This window comes from Myotis yumanensis, unplaced genomic scaffold, assembly GCF_028538775.1.
Source record: "Myotis yumanensis isolate MYYU_CA2020_CCGP unplaced genomic scaffold, mMyoYum1.0.hap1 SCAF_3, whole genome shotgun sequence".
Taxonomy (NCBI): Eukaryota; Metazoa; Chordata; class Mammalia; order Chiroptera; family Vespertilionidae; genus Myotis; species Myotis yumanensis.
The window spans coordinates 160,389,210-160,404,699 of NW_027223754.1; the positions used below are offsets into that span (position 1 = coordinate 160,389,210).

Consider the following 15,490-nt stretch of genomic DNA (forward strand, 5'->3'; position numbering starts at 1 on the left):
CCGTGCCAGCTGGGATTCGCAAACCTTAAGTGGACGAGGAATGTCTTTTACTTCAGTCAGGCTATAATGGGGAAGAATTTGAGAAAAAGGCGAAAATATCATTGTAAATTTTTAGCTTGCATGCTCAAGGATAAAGGAATTAAGGTGTCAAAAGCACTTTTTTAAATCAGGATCAAGGAAGACAAGTGCCCTTGTTGTCTTTAAATATGTGGGCTCTTGTTCGAACTGCATTATACCCAATTCATATTGGGGATCACAAGTCTGTAATACCTAAGGCCCCAGATCCTCTGCCTCTAGTGTGGAAAGGCTCAACAGCTAGATAAAATAGGGCTAACAATCCTTTTACAAAAGGGCTCTTTAATGCATTGTCTGAAAATTACCATAAGACAACTTGGGACAGGCAGATTTTAGCAAAAATAACTTTAGATGCCAGTCAATGCTATGGAGAGCAGAATATGATAAATCTGTGAACAACAGGCTGAGAACTAGGCTGCATTCTGCCTGTAAGTCCCAGGCAATATAAAATATCTGAAAGATCCATGAAAAGAACTCTGCTTTATTAAGTCTTGTCTATGTGTTATGGGTGCTTGTCTGTTGATTGTTGTTTTATCTGTCCTTTTTGTTTGGTTTAATGTGTTTATTGTTAATTTATTAAGCATGCCTTTAATTTAATTTAATAGAAAAGAAACAGTAGATGGCCAGACCATTACAAAATTTCCCCAGAGCAAACAGAATGTGGAGGTGGGGAGAAAGAATATGAGTGGTATATGTGGCTGATAACACAGGTTCTAGGAAAATTCCTTGGACAAAGGGAAGTAACTAAAAAAGGCCCCAGCCCATGAATTTACTAGTCTTTTAGTGATCTTGTAAAATGGATGCCCACTCCCGGGAGTGTTATTAAAAGTCTCATGTTCGCCATGTTTTTATTTCCCAGTCTGTCATTTGAAATTTGACTAGATGAGACATTTCTCACAATTTAGGGATGCATCTGGGATTTCTGTACCCATGAAGAGAAAAAGGCTAGTTTCAGAGAAGGCACCCCCTGCCCAATTTTGGGTGGCCTCTTGGTCTGAGCCTCATCTCTTCACGATGCTATAGAATAAACCCAGGTCTGTTTTTCTTTAAAAAAAAATGGCAAAAAAGACACAAGGAAAATATACAGGCCAGGTTTGGGCAACAAGATTAGTATTTCCATAATGATGGGTAGTTCTTGAATAATAATGGGCCACATTTCAAGGTTGACCCCCAGGTCCCGGGGCACTCCTGTCTTTATCAGGAAAATAAAATAAAATAATATTTTAACATTAAAACCACTGAAAGTCAGTAAGTTGCACCTGTCTTTTAAAAGGAACAGCTGGGTCTCCAGCAGCCTACATGTCAACAAGCCTCAATTCCCACTGTTTTTTATAGCTCATAGTTGCAGGATCTTCTTTTCCAAGCTCTGGGACCCTGGGCTGGGGGTCTGATGTTGGACTGGGTCCCCTTGCTCCTCAGATGGGGCCTCTGCAGAGAAGATCTCCCTCCTGATTAAAAAAGTGGCACACATGGGTACTGGTCCAGCCTCCCACCCCTCCTACTAGTCTCAATGTGCTTTCTTCTTTACTTCTCTAGTTGTAGGACTTCCATTCATTCAGCTTTCAGGTGGTTATGTATGAAGGTTGTTCTGTATTTTACTTGTAATTTTGATGTGGCTGTGGGAGGCAGTGAGTACAGGCATTTACCTACACTGCCATCTTGGTTCTCTCCTATCCATATTCCTTTTACATTATTATTTAACACTTCCATATTCAATTATAGGTACTTATACCTAACATTTCTAGGATAAACTTTTTAATTGTTTTCTTTAAGATTCCAACTTAAGCATATATTAGGAAGAATATTAATTTTGTTCATTTCTCCATTTTTCTTGATCTATTTTCATGTATTATTTTTCTCCTCTATTATTAATCATTGCTTCTAATCAATACTACTAGAAATCCTTTACTAATCATTACATAATTAATTACTCCTCAGTTGAAGTAATGAAAACTAAGTATTTTGCTCCTTTGCATAATGCTAATAATAATTATATATTATACTGTAGTTCTCAGAATTACATGTATAAAACACCTACCAGTGCCTGTAATTTAGTGACTAGTCAACAAAATAGAGGTTATATTTTTATATCTTATTTATTATTCAGCTTACCTAACTAGAGCATTTCAAGTAGAAGCTCTCTTAAGAAATAAGTTGTACTGTATTTAAGAAGCTGTGTTACTTTGTTAAGACCTAATTTACAAAAACAGCTTTATTGCACTACTGGGGTTCAGAATTCAGAGACCAATGATAGTCATTCTATTAGATATAATGTGAAGTGATATTTCATAGACTAACTGAAGTACCAGAGAGACAGGTGCTATAACTTTAATCTGCCTGGAAGTAGAAAGAAGTGGGAATAGGGACAAATATATGGTGACAGATGATGATTTGACTTTGGGTGGAGGGCACACAATACAATATACAGCTCATGTATCATAGACAAGTACATGTGAAACCTATATGATCTTATTAACCAATGTCACCCCAATAAATTTAACTTTAAAACATTAATTAATAAATGGCCATTATAAAAATATTTATAGAAACACATAGTTTAATCCCAAATTCTAATCAATGGATATAAACCTTAAGAAATCATAATTAAATTAAAATAGTCATCACAAGTTGTGATTCTTTTAAAATTTTCCTGAAAATTGACAAACAATGTTGGAGGGTGGTTATGATTTAAATAAAATCTGTACAATTAAGATAAACATTGGCTAATGAAAACTTATAACAGATATCCTATCTAATAAAGAGGGAATATTGTAATTGACCCTCATGCCGTCGCAAAGATGGAGGCACCACAGCCAATAAGGAGGGAATATGCTAATTGACTGTCACACCCTCAAACACGGCGGTGCCCACAGCCACAAGATGGTGGTGCCAAGTCCTCTCAGCCCCACTGGGGTGGCAGGCGCATGGCAAGGCTGGGCCCAACCCCAGGTGGGCCCAGCTGCTCCACATGCCTGCCTCTGAAGTTCCCCAGGCCTCTCAGCCCCTTAGCCACCCAGGGCTGGCCTGAGGTGCAGGCAAGCCTTGGATGGCAGCTGCCCAGCTGCTCAGGGCTGGCCCGAGGCACATGCAAGCCTCGGATAGCAGCTGCCCAACCATCTCTAGTCATCTATAATAACAAAAGGGTAATATGCTAATTAGACTGGATGTCTTCCGGACATCATTCTGGACGTCCTTCCTGATGAAGCTGAGGCCAGAGGGAAGCCAGCCCAAGTACCGGGTGCCTGACAGTGGCTGGAGGAGGGAAGCAGCCTGGGTTCCGGGTGCCAGAGGAAAGCCAGTGCTGGCAGGACAGGTCCCGGGTGATGGAGGGAAGCCAGTGCCTGCAACCAAGGGAAGGAAGGCCTACTCTTGCATGAATTTTTGTGCATTAGGCCTCTAGTCCTATATAATAAAAACCTAATATGCTGTGTACAGTTGTCCGGTCATCCATTCAACCAATCAAAGTATAATATGCTAATGATATGCTAAGGCTGCTCAACTGCTCACTATGTTGTGCACTGATCACCAGGGGGCAGACAGTCGACCAGTCGCTATGATGTGCACTGACCACTAGGGGGCAGACGCTCTGACCGGTAGGTTAGTTTGCTGCTGGGGTCCAGGTGATTAGGACTGAGCAAGAAGGGCTGGACATGCCCTGGAGCCCTCCCACAGCTCCTCCCCTCAGCCGGCCCTACCCTCGATGGGCCTTCATCAGAGTGGGCCAGCTGGACCCTATCCATGCACAAATTCATGCACTGGGCCTCTAGTTATATGTAAGTTGCATATTCAAGCCAATATATCCTTATGTTACTAAAAATAAGATTTTCCAAAATTAAACTTGATTCAATCTCATTTTGTCTTTTCTGTTGTTTTAAGGTCCTTTAAGGCCTTAAAGACCAAATTCCCATATAAGTGGTGCTTTACCATAATGAAAATATGACTAGATATTTTTAAGAGGTTAAAATATTGGATTTCAAATTCATTAGGGCCTAAATTCAAACTCTTGTGGTCACCTCTCAACTCTTTGCCTTGTCAAGTTACTTAAACATTCTGATCATAATTTGTCTTTTATGAAAAATAAATGTATAATAAGATCTATCTCTTGAGTCATTACAAAGGTATTTTTTAAAGACAGTGCCTCCATAAAACATGTTGGTTACTATCATTACTCTATTGCTTTTCCTATAGTGTCAAGAAAATGTTTGTTGTTTAAATTCTAAGAAGTAAGAGCTGATGAATATAAACTAATAGCTGATTTAGCCAATCATCAAAGAGGCCTAGAATCATGTCACCAAACATTAATACTAAGGTAATTTTATTAATAACCTCATTTAAACAAGCAACCATATAAAGAATTTGCACCATGAATTCTTGCCAAATACAAAGCTTCACCTTTCAATATATCTTTTAAAAGTCACTTACAACACATTACATAATTGACCTTAGCACCATATTAGCTGCAAAATGTATAGTGGTTTGTGGTGTTATTTTCATTTACCCTTCATAACTTTTTCCATCCTGATCTGTGCCCCAGAAGGCTGGCCTTTTTATAATTCATTCACAGACATCCTTGCCTTTTGTATCAGATTTGGTTTGATCAAGAACAGGCACTAGCAATAGATTTAAGAGAAAGTAGAATAAAGCTGGCATGCTTGTCTTCCTTTACTAATGAACAGAGCTCCTGGTAGATGGCTTTTTCTTATAATTTTAACATTATCCAGGTTCCACTTACAACTCCTTCACCTTGCCCCTTGAGATCAAGAAATGGAATTTCCATCATATTAATTGTGTGACAATTATCTAAACCTGTCCCCCAATTTATAAATTGTCCCCTCATAAAGATTATCTCAATTATCCCAATTTGAGACTACCATCTATTTCTTTCTGGGACTCTGACTGGGCACGGTGATCCACCCATCATAGTGGCACTGACAAAATAACAGCAAATATTCCCCTCCTTTTAACCTTTTGTTTATGGGTTCTGCTGCCCTTACTTTGTTTAGAAGCAGCACTACACCATAAGATAACTCAAAACATATTTAACTTTCGCAAGACTTTTCTAGTGAATGTCCTCTTAACTGCCCCCTTCACTTCATTGTTCCTTAGGCTGTAGATGATGGGGTTTAACATAGGAGTGATGACAGTGTAGGACAATGACACTAATTTCTTGCTCTCCGGGGATTGGTTGGATTTGGGCCGTAGGTAGGTCAAGCTGGCTGTTCCATAGAAAAGGGATACCACAATAATATGTGATAAACAAGTGGAGAATGCCTTCTGGCGACCAGTCGCTGAGGGCATCCTTACGATGGTTGAGATAATACGGATGTAGGAGACCAAAATGAGGGAAAATGGAAGCATAATAAATAGTAGTGTGGAAGCAAGTGCTTGCATTTCATATATGGTTGTGTCCTGAGTGACTAGTTTCAACACTGAGGGACCATCACAAAAGAAGTGGTCTATCGTGTTTGGCCCACAAAAAGGAAGGGCCATCATCCAAGCTGTCTGTAGCATAGAGACAGGAACACCAGACATCCAACAGCCTACAGCCATCCACAAGCATAAAGACCTATTCATTATGACTGAATAACGAAGAGGGTTACAGATGGCCACAAAGCGGTCATAAGCCATCATAGAAAGGAGGAAACATTCAGAGCTACCAAAGAAGAAGAAGAAGTACATCTGGGTACCACAGCCTACAAAAGAGATGATTTTCCTTGAGGACACCAGGTCTACCAGCATCTTCGGCATCATGACCAAGGTGAAACAGACTTCAAGAAGTGATAGGTTTCGGAGAAAGAAGTACATGGGTGTTCGAAGAGCAGGATCCACACTGGTAACTGTGACAATAAGGAAATTTCCCAAAAAAGTGACTGTGTAGATGACCAGGAACAAAACAAAGAGAGAAATTTGCATCTCAGGGTTGTTTGTAAAACCGAGAAGAATAAATTCAGCGACTCTGGTGTGATTTTCACAAATCATGTCTTAAACTAGTTTCTTTCTAAGAATCAAAGTATGTGCACCAAAAGATATGTAGATATAATTTCAAAAATATCAATAAAGTCTATACACATATGTCTGTTTTCAGTTGCCTTACCATTCTATTTCTTTGAAGCAGAGAGAATGTTTACAATAAGATAAAAATCACTGAAAAAGAAATACTTTGCATGAGTCCTACTAATTGCTTATCACCTACATGAGTTTTTCTCTCAACAGGGGTCATGGTCTACAGTGCATATTCTTCATCAGAGCCATGCTATTTTTCAGAATTAAATAGAAAGAGTTAGAAAATAATCAAAATAGAATCATCTACTAATTTTATTATATTATTTTATTTTAAACTATTATATTAAAGATAAATCCAGGGTGCAAAAAGATAAATTATAGGATGGTTTGACTTTTCTAATGCTTGATTATAAGAGTTAAAAGTTTTTATTGAATGGGTTATACTTAATACCATCATCCACTATATACATACATATATACATAAACATGCACACACATATATGTACATATGAGAGAAACAGTAAGTAAAGAGAAGCAAACAAGTAGACATATATAATGATTTTGGTGCTTTTTTTGTCTTCATTAGCCTGATAATTTATGGGATTTTTGATAATGTCTCTTGAACCATAATTTGACCATAAGTTGCCCATTTCTTATTATGCATATGGTCATATCATTTGAGTTGGGGTTTTAAAAGAACAACTTTGAACAAATATGACCAAAAAAAGAGAAGTCTTCCTTCTAATACTCATCTCAATTTCCACCCATCAAAATAGTTCTGCTCCCCACTGTGTTGTGACTGTTAAATTAACATGTATTAGTTAGAGCCCAAGAGTGTAGGATGGTAAACCATGGTTCAACAAAAGACCACAAGAGAAACTGAGATAGAACTTATTATGCACAGGTCCTGGAGGAGCTACACGGAACACCTCAAGGGGCTAAACGGGGAAGTCAAGGCAGGGTGTGGGACAATAGCTGGGCCACATGCCTTTATTAAGGTCCCGGGGTGAGGTAATTTGGAGTTCCCTGGCTAAAGCTAGATTGGTCAATTCTAAGCAAAAAGAGCAAAGTTTTTATACGCTCCCCAGGGTTTATAGAAAGGGCACACAAGGGGAAGACCCTAGGAAGCAAGGGAGACCGTTTTGCACAAGGGCAGTTGAGGAAGTCATGTCAGAAACTTAACATTTACAGGCTGTTATCTAGTGCGTGTTCTCAAGGGAGGGGCTAATCTAAGTGCAAGTCCCCCTCATCCCTGCCTGCAGGCCACTTGGCTACACAAGATGGATACCAAGTCAGCATTATTATGCAGTAGTTTGCTGAACTCTCAACAGACTCAGTTATCTCAGCTGCATGGTCAGAAGTGGAGGCCAGTCAGTTTTTATTGTACACCCAGTAAAAATCCAGCCAAAAAGCACTAATTCAACTACTATAAACTCAAATACTAGACCTTATTTAAATTAATTTTAAATAAACGTAGAATTATACAAATATTTTCTGTACAAGTCTTACTTCGCAATAGCATATCAAACATTAGCAATCACAGAAACTTATATGGAAAAAATAATTATTCATAATGCTACACTGTAGCTGAGGTGAATGATGTTTCATTTTTTCAAATGTGGGGGTTAGATAAATATTGGATCAATGGATTATTTTATAATACATTTTTCAAATTTAATTCAGAAACTTTTATAGTCAAAATTATTTTTGAAATAGATTTACCCTATGAAAGTAAAAAATTAGCAACTCACAGCCTGTAGATCCATATTGAAACAAGTGACCCATATTTTAATCCTACTCTTAAAAATATGGTCTTTGGTAATATCTCACCTGTTTATTTTGTTTACTAGAAGTCCTCAAACCAATGTCCTCAATAGCAAAAGGACACTCTGGTGATCCCAACTTATCATGTCTTTAGAAGTCTCTGACTCTAGGGTAACTGATGTTTTAGTGATTATGACCATTACCCTCTCACCGCAATCGCAAAACCTGCTTCAGTACCATTCTCATCATCAGTAATAGCAACAACATTCTTATTCCTGGTATATTTAGCAAAACTTATAAAATGATTTGCATGCATTATCATGCCTACAAACACTTTACAACAATTCTAATCTTGTTATGGCTCTAAAAATAATCCATCATTTATCTTGAGGAAAAAAAAAAAGAATATGAGAGTTGATGAAGGTATCAAGAACATATTTCAGGCTAACAATTTTCAGTGTATCCCTAAAATGCTCCAACCACCACTGCTTCTCAGAGTTCTGATACTGATGTGGCATAAAGGCATGGCTGGTCGGTCCTTCCTGAAGTGACCAAGGTCTATAGTGCCATCCATAGTCTTCAATGGGAAATATAATAAGGCTATCCAAGAAAATTGTCAGTTTCCTGATAACTAGTATTGCACATATTCTACCTTGTCTGAGTACACTTAATTAAATAAAATTTGGTAAAACTAGAGGTTTATAGTGTCACAAATTATACCTCCAAATATCCTTCTCAGTCTTTCTATATCCTAAAAAAACCTACTGATTACTTTACATATATCCATATAAAAGAGGGGATTCATCAGCAATGATGTTGCAATAACTGCCACAGATTATACTGATGTGTTTTTTTAAAAAAACTTTGCAGACTGTGGCTGAGTTGTATGAATACTACATAGCTCTAGATAATGTACAAATTTACACGTTGCATAGGATTTTAATAATTTAATGATATTTACTTAAGTCCTAATTTAGTTGGCTATGTCCTAATAAGGCCAAATAATTTTTTCCTTCCCATTAAACAGGTCAACTTCAACATTTGCTGAGAAAATAGACTTTACCTCTCATTCCAGCTAGCTTTACTGCAAGTATATGTTTTCTCATAAGAATGATTACAGGTCAACCCAATCACATCACCAGTATTTGGAATACAATGTGAAGTTAAGATCATCTCTAACTTTCTCTAATTGAAACATCACTCTAACAACCATAAATATAAGTTAGTGAAAATTGGAGAGCAAATAACACCAATATCTGAATTGAAAATACTCTACTAGTATATGTTTATAATCCAAAGCATTTCTTAAATTACAACTATTGTTTTTCTGATACACTTTTCTTTAGCAGTCTAATGCTTTCTAGAGAGATAAGAACCTCATAATTTTTTTATTTTAATAAAGCATAAATTTGATCCTTTTCCCATAATTAAACAAGTTTTCATATTTATTTTTCTTAAATTGTTCTTATTATACACAGTTGCACAGATAAGACTACTTTTAAAAAAACAGAAAGAAATACTGGTATATGGATATATCTTACCAAATAAAACCCCATAATTCTTCCTTAATTAAAAGATTAATGATTTTTAAAAGATACGTAATATTTTGTAAGAATTGTTCTTTGATCTATAGATTATCTCAAATCTTCAGAATTAAGCAAATGCCTTAGGCAGACTAATCTGCTTTGCCCTGATACTAAATGTTGATATATATTTAGTAATAATATTTAAAAGTGTGACTGGCCTTGGGGAAATGATCCCTGGGACATTAGAAGGAACTGCTTGGTACTGTTAATTAGACAACTATTTTTATTTCATAAGGGAGAATATAAAATTTTAATGGAACTGTCTATATTTTCTTTAAGTCATAATGACTAAAATTCAATATGTGTTTCTCAATATTAGATATTTTGTATAAGTCTATTGTGCACATGGGTCAAATCCCTTGGGATTACAACTAGTAATATGCCAAAACTTTGTGAGGAATATAGGTTTTAATTTTCTTTATAATTTTTTTTATAATTTGTGATATATATTTGTATCCACTATTGATAAGAGAAATTTATACCATGCCCTTAAGACAAATGGTTTTGAATTTCATTTTTAATTAATTTATAATTTTTATTATCTTAAAATATATGTTTTAAGAATAATATTTTTAAATTATTAAACACAAGTTAAACTGGTAACTGGCATGTGTTTTATTGTTGTCTTATACCCTAAATAGTTTGGCTATTGGTTTATTTTTACTATGAGAACATTGTAAACAGTACCAAGATACATATATTGTTCCATAGAAGCAGTATCTTATATTATCTGACATGATTCGTATTATAAACAAGTAAGCAATTTTTTTTTCTTTTTAAATCCCTGGAATTTTTTATAGTATAATAATTTTATAAATTAAATTTATAGGGGTGACATTGGTTAATATGATTATACTAGAGGCCCAGTGCATGAAGTTTATACATTGGGGGTGAGGGGAGTCCCTCAGCCCAGCCTGTACCCTCTTGCTGTCTGGGACCTCTTGGGGGATGTCCAACTGCTGGCTTAGGCCCACTCCCTGCAGGCAGTTAGACATCCCTCTTGTAGTCCAGGACCCCTGCTCCTTACTGCCCGCCTGCTCACTGCTCCTTACCACTACCATGGAGGCAGGAGAGGCTCCTGCCATCGCTGCTGAGCTCCCCAGCAGTGAGCCTGGCTTCTAGCTGAGCAGCACTCCCACTGTGGGAGTGCACTGACCACCAGGGGGCAGCTTCTGCATTAAGCATTTGCCCCCGGTAGTCAGTGTGCATCATAGCGACAGGTCATTCTGGTTGTTCCACCTTAATGGTCACTTACATTTTTATTATATAGACTAGAGACACAGCGCATGAAATTGTGCACAGGTAGGGTCCCTAGGCCTAGCCTGCGATCAAGACCATCTTCTGCCCACTCAGCAGTCCCCGTCCCACCCTGTCACCTCCACCCACCCCGGTTCCCCTTTGGTCAGGAAATCAATCTGAGTCTGTGGGCCCAGGGGGAGGGACCAAGAGGTCTGCCTTCTGCCCACTCGCCAATCCCCAGTCCCACCCCACTGCCTCCACTCACCTTGGTTCTGCATTGGCTGGGCAATCAATCTGAGCCTGTGGGCTGGATTGGGACCAAGAGGTGGTTAATGCACCTCATAGCGACTGGCTGATCAGTCATTCCAGTCGTTATGCTGTTACGGTTGCTGGCCTTTTATTATATAGGACTAGTGGCCCGGTGCACGAAATTTGTGCATGGGGGAGGGTGTGTTCCTCAGCCTGGCCTGCACCCACTCCAATTTGGGACCCCTCGAAAAATGTCCTGCCAGTTTACAGGTATCAGGCCTAAACCATCAGTCGGACATCCCTCTCATAATCCAGGACTGCTGGCTCCTAACCACTCACCTGCCTGCCTGCCTGATTGCCTCTAACCACTCTGCCTGCCGGCCTGCTCGCCCCCAACTGCCCCCCTGCTGCCAGCCTGCTTGCCCCCAAATGCCCCCCCGCCAGCCTGATCACCTCAAACTGCCCCCCCTGCTGGCCTGCTCTCTCCTACCTTCCCTCCCTACTGGCCTGATCATCCCAAACTGTCCCCCTGCTGGCCTGCTCACTCCAAACTGCTCTCCCACTGTCCTGATCACCTCCAACTGACCCCCACTGATGGCCTGCTTGCCCCCAACTGGCCCCCCTGCTGGTCTGCTTACCACCAACAGCCCCACCCCCCACCAGCCTGATCACCCACAACTGCCCTCCCCTCTTGGCCTCTAAACATCACCATGGCTTTGTCCAGAAGAACATCTGGAAGGTCTCCTGGAAGGTCTCCCAGTCTAATTAGCATATTACTCTTTTATTAGTATAGATATATTTGTCTGTAAATATGATTATGATTGCAGATATGAGTAGGACAAGGTAAAATTTTATAGAATGGGCCTTTTATTACAGATGGTTTGCCATATATGCATTTTTTTCTAAAGAAGTAAAAATTACTTTAAAAAATGTTTCAGGAAGACTTTGATAAATTTACAGTATCTTCTTTTCTTCCAAGAAAGTTGTCACTTTTATGCCAGAGTGAGAAATATTTGTATGCTTTGTATGTCAGCATTGGGCCACTGTGACTGGGGGGCACTTAGCTTGACTTGAGAGTAATTATCTTGCTCACTGGCTGGGAGGGAGGGTGTGAGGCAGAGGAGATAAATACTCAGTTCTGGATTATTCATAGATTGCTGACTTTCTGGATTGATTGTGTAAGTCCCTTCTTTTATTGATGTCCACCTTCTGTTGACAGACATCTACGCTGGGAGAGAAATGAGATGAAACTCTCTTTCTTGTCATTGTAAAAAGCATTTGAATTCTTAAGATGTGATAAGGCCACCCAGCCATCCAGTCAAGGTACACATTTTCATGGAGGATGTTCCCACTCTTGAATAAATTAAAACAATTTTTTTCTTTTAATTTAAACTTTCTTCTATAACTGTTTTCTTGTTACTTAAAAGCTAGGTTTTTTTTTGAAACTGCTTCCAAAGCTTTTCAAGCTGTATATGTCCTTGGAATGAATTTATAAATAAGAATTGACCCTGGCAGGTGTGACTCAGTGGTTTAGCATTGACCTATGAATCAGGAAGTGACAGTTTGATTCCAGGTCAGGCCACATCCTAAGCTTGTGGGTTTGATCCCCAGTACGGAACATGTAGGAGGCAGCCGATCAATGATTCTCTCTCATCATTGATGTTGCTATCTCTCTCCCTCTTCCTTCCTCTCTGAATCAGTAAGAATATATTTTAAAGAGAGAGAGAGAAAGAGAGAGAGAGAGAGAGAGAAGAGTATATATGTTTGTAAATAAGAAAACATGTATTTGATGCTCTTAGAAAGTCTTATTTTCTTTCATTAAAATTTGTGCAGTATAGGGAACTCCATAGATTCTCTTAATTTGAAGAAAGTTAGAGGGAAAGGTACTAATTCAGAGTTCCTTGGGAAAATGTGTCACATATATTTTTTTATGTTTATTTTTTCTAAAACAAAAAATGAAATATTTTCTATTCAGAAAATATATTTGGATCTAAATATCTTCTATAATTTTAACCCTAAAATATCAATTTAAATATTTTAAAAATGGTTTGGATGTTTCTTTTTTAAATAAGTTAGGTTACTGGAGTTCTACATGTTACTGGATCACCTGGGGTAATTTTCTGATTGGAAAATTAAGAATTATAGTCAGAGGGGAGGACATGAGAATTTTTAAAGAACATATTCAATTTACTTTAGAAGCTGAACCTCTTTTATCATGTTACTTGTTTTGTATGTTTGTTAAACCATATTATCACATAAGCATTGCTGCTATTGGGACAAACAGTGACAGTTGATTCGGGTCATCTGAATGTCCACTGTCTGTTTTAATTTGTATGTTCGTTTTGACTCTGTCATATGCTCAATCTTCAGAGGAAGTCATGAGAACCTATTATTTTTGCCTGCTCCCTCCTTTACGTTGGAAATATTCTTTTTTACCCAGATGGACCTTAACTTTGATGTAAGGGATTGTTTCCGTTGCCAACTGTTTTCTTCCTTGCCAAGTAAGAGAGTTGTGAACTTTTCAGTGATGCCTTCCCCAGGATATTTGCATATGTGGTTGGGGAAAGACATTTCATCCCCGACCTTTGCATGTCTCTCTCCCTCCAATTGCCATGGCGATCACAGGCCACAGGCAGCCGGCAACCCCGGCCAGGGGGTGTTGCCTTGCCTGCTGCTCGACTTTCTGATGGCGATCACTGGCTGGGGGGTGGGCAAAGGTGGCTCTTGCCTGCTGCCTGGGTTTTTGATCACCGTTCTTCCATCCTTCCCCTTTCACTTCCCATCATTGTGCATATGCAAATTAACCGCCATCTTTGTTGGCGGTTAACCACCATCTTTGTTGGCAGTTAATTTGCATATTGCCCTGATTAGCCCATGGGAAGTGTAGCAGAGGTATGGTTAATTACCCTTTTTGTCTTTTATTAGATAGGATAGGCTTCAAGTATATATTTCTATGAAACATGATTGGTATATTGCATTGTGTGTCCTGGAATTTTTTATCCTTGGAATTTCTAAGGCTATTTTAATTTAAGTAATAGAAACATATCATTCTTTGAAATGTTTTTTAAAGAGCTAACAAAACTGTGAAAATTACTCCCTTTAATTTATTATAATCTATTTGTGATAGAAGCAACTCTTACAAATATATAAAAACTCAAAGCAATTATAAATTAGCACTGTGGGAATGATTCCCCAAAAATCTAATGAAATATTTGGGAGACAAAATGCCTTGAAAAGGCCCCAGGAGATTAAAGTTAAACTGTACATAAAAAGGAGATGTAATAAATAGTTCAATGGTAAACTCATCACTTCCTTATTTTACTTCTTTCTGGAAAAGATAAAAAGAAGCTTTCTACATTAGTAGAAATTAAGGGGAATTCCTTAATCCTTATTTTCCAAGCAAACTAAATAACAATGGTATAATGATTTAAATATTTTTAAGTCATCTATTGGATACATACACATTTAAAATAAGTAAAATAAGTAAAACAAATTTCTAATCATTTCCCAGGAAAATTTATGGCATAACATATATTGGATTTATTTTATTTCATACCTGTATCAAATAAGTAATTATATATCATACTAAATAAAATATTTGTAGTATTGCACAAGGAAAATCAAGGGGAAGATGATGCATTACTAAATAATGTATCAGGGTTTTATTTTAAAAATTTTTTACTGTAAGGTTTTTTAAATTACATTTATTGGGATAACATCTTATATAATAAAAGCCTGATATGCTAAGTGTCCAGTCGTACAGTCAGCCATTCAACCAATCAAAGCACAATATGCTAATGATATGGTAAGGATGCTCAACTACTCACTATGACGTGCACTGACCACCAGGGGGTAGACGCTCCAACTGGTAGGTTAGCTAGCTGCTGGGGTCCGGCCAATCAGGACTGAGCGAGATGGGCCGGACATGCTCTGAAGCCCTCCCATGTCCCTCTCCAGCCCTGATTGTGCACCATTGGGGTCCCTTGGCCTGGCCTGCACCCTCTCACAATCTGGGACCCCTTGGGGAGATGTCAGAGAGCTGGTTTTGGCCCAATGGCAGAATGACCAGTCACTATGATGCACACTGACCACCAGGAGCTGCCCCCTGGTGATCACTGCACTCCCACAGGGGGAGCACCACTCAGCCAGAAGCCAGGCTCACGGCTGGTGAGTGCAGCAGCGGTGGTGGGAGCCTCTCCTGCCTCCACGGCAGTGCTAAAGTTGTTCAACTGACAGCTTAGGCCTCAGACTGCAAGAGGGCACAAGCCAGCCTGAGAACACCCTGAGTGCATGAATTTCATGCACTGGGCCTCTAGTTAGATAATAAAATTATTATGTTTCAAGTGTACAATTCTATGACACATTGTTGTATACTGAATTGTGTGCCCACCACTCAAAGTCAGATCTTCTTCCATCACTATATATCTGATGCCCTTTACTACTCCCAAACCGTCTTCTGTCTGTAACCATCATACTGTTGTCTGTGTACACTATTCATGGTGGCCAAGACATGGAAACAACCGAATTGTCCTTTGATAGATGATTGGATAAAGAACACATGTTACACATATACA

The 15,490-nt window shown here is 38.5% G+C and overlaps 1 protein-coding gene across 1 annotated transcript; it reads right to left on the bottom strand.

Moving 5' to 3' along the window:
- Positions 1-5,103: 5,103 nt before the first annotated feature.
- On the bottom strand, positions 5,104-6,054 carry OR10A7 (olfactory receptor family 10 subfamily A member 7). Its single transcript, XM_070407703.1, has one exon. It carries the CDS (start codon positions 6,052-6,054, stop codon positions 5,104-5,106), a length of 951 nt encoding a protein of 316 aa, XP_070263804.1.
- Between the last annotated feature and the right edge of the window lie 9,436 nt (positions 6,055-15,490).

Excerpts from the sequence above, each read along its gene's own strand:
- OR10A7 (XM_070407703.1), bottom strand. The coding sequence starts at position 6,054 with ATGATTTGTGAAAATCACACCAGAGTCGCTGAATTTATTCTTCTCGGT.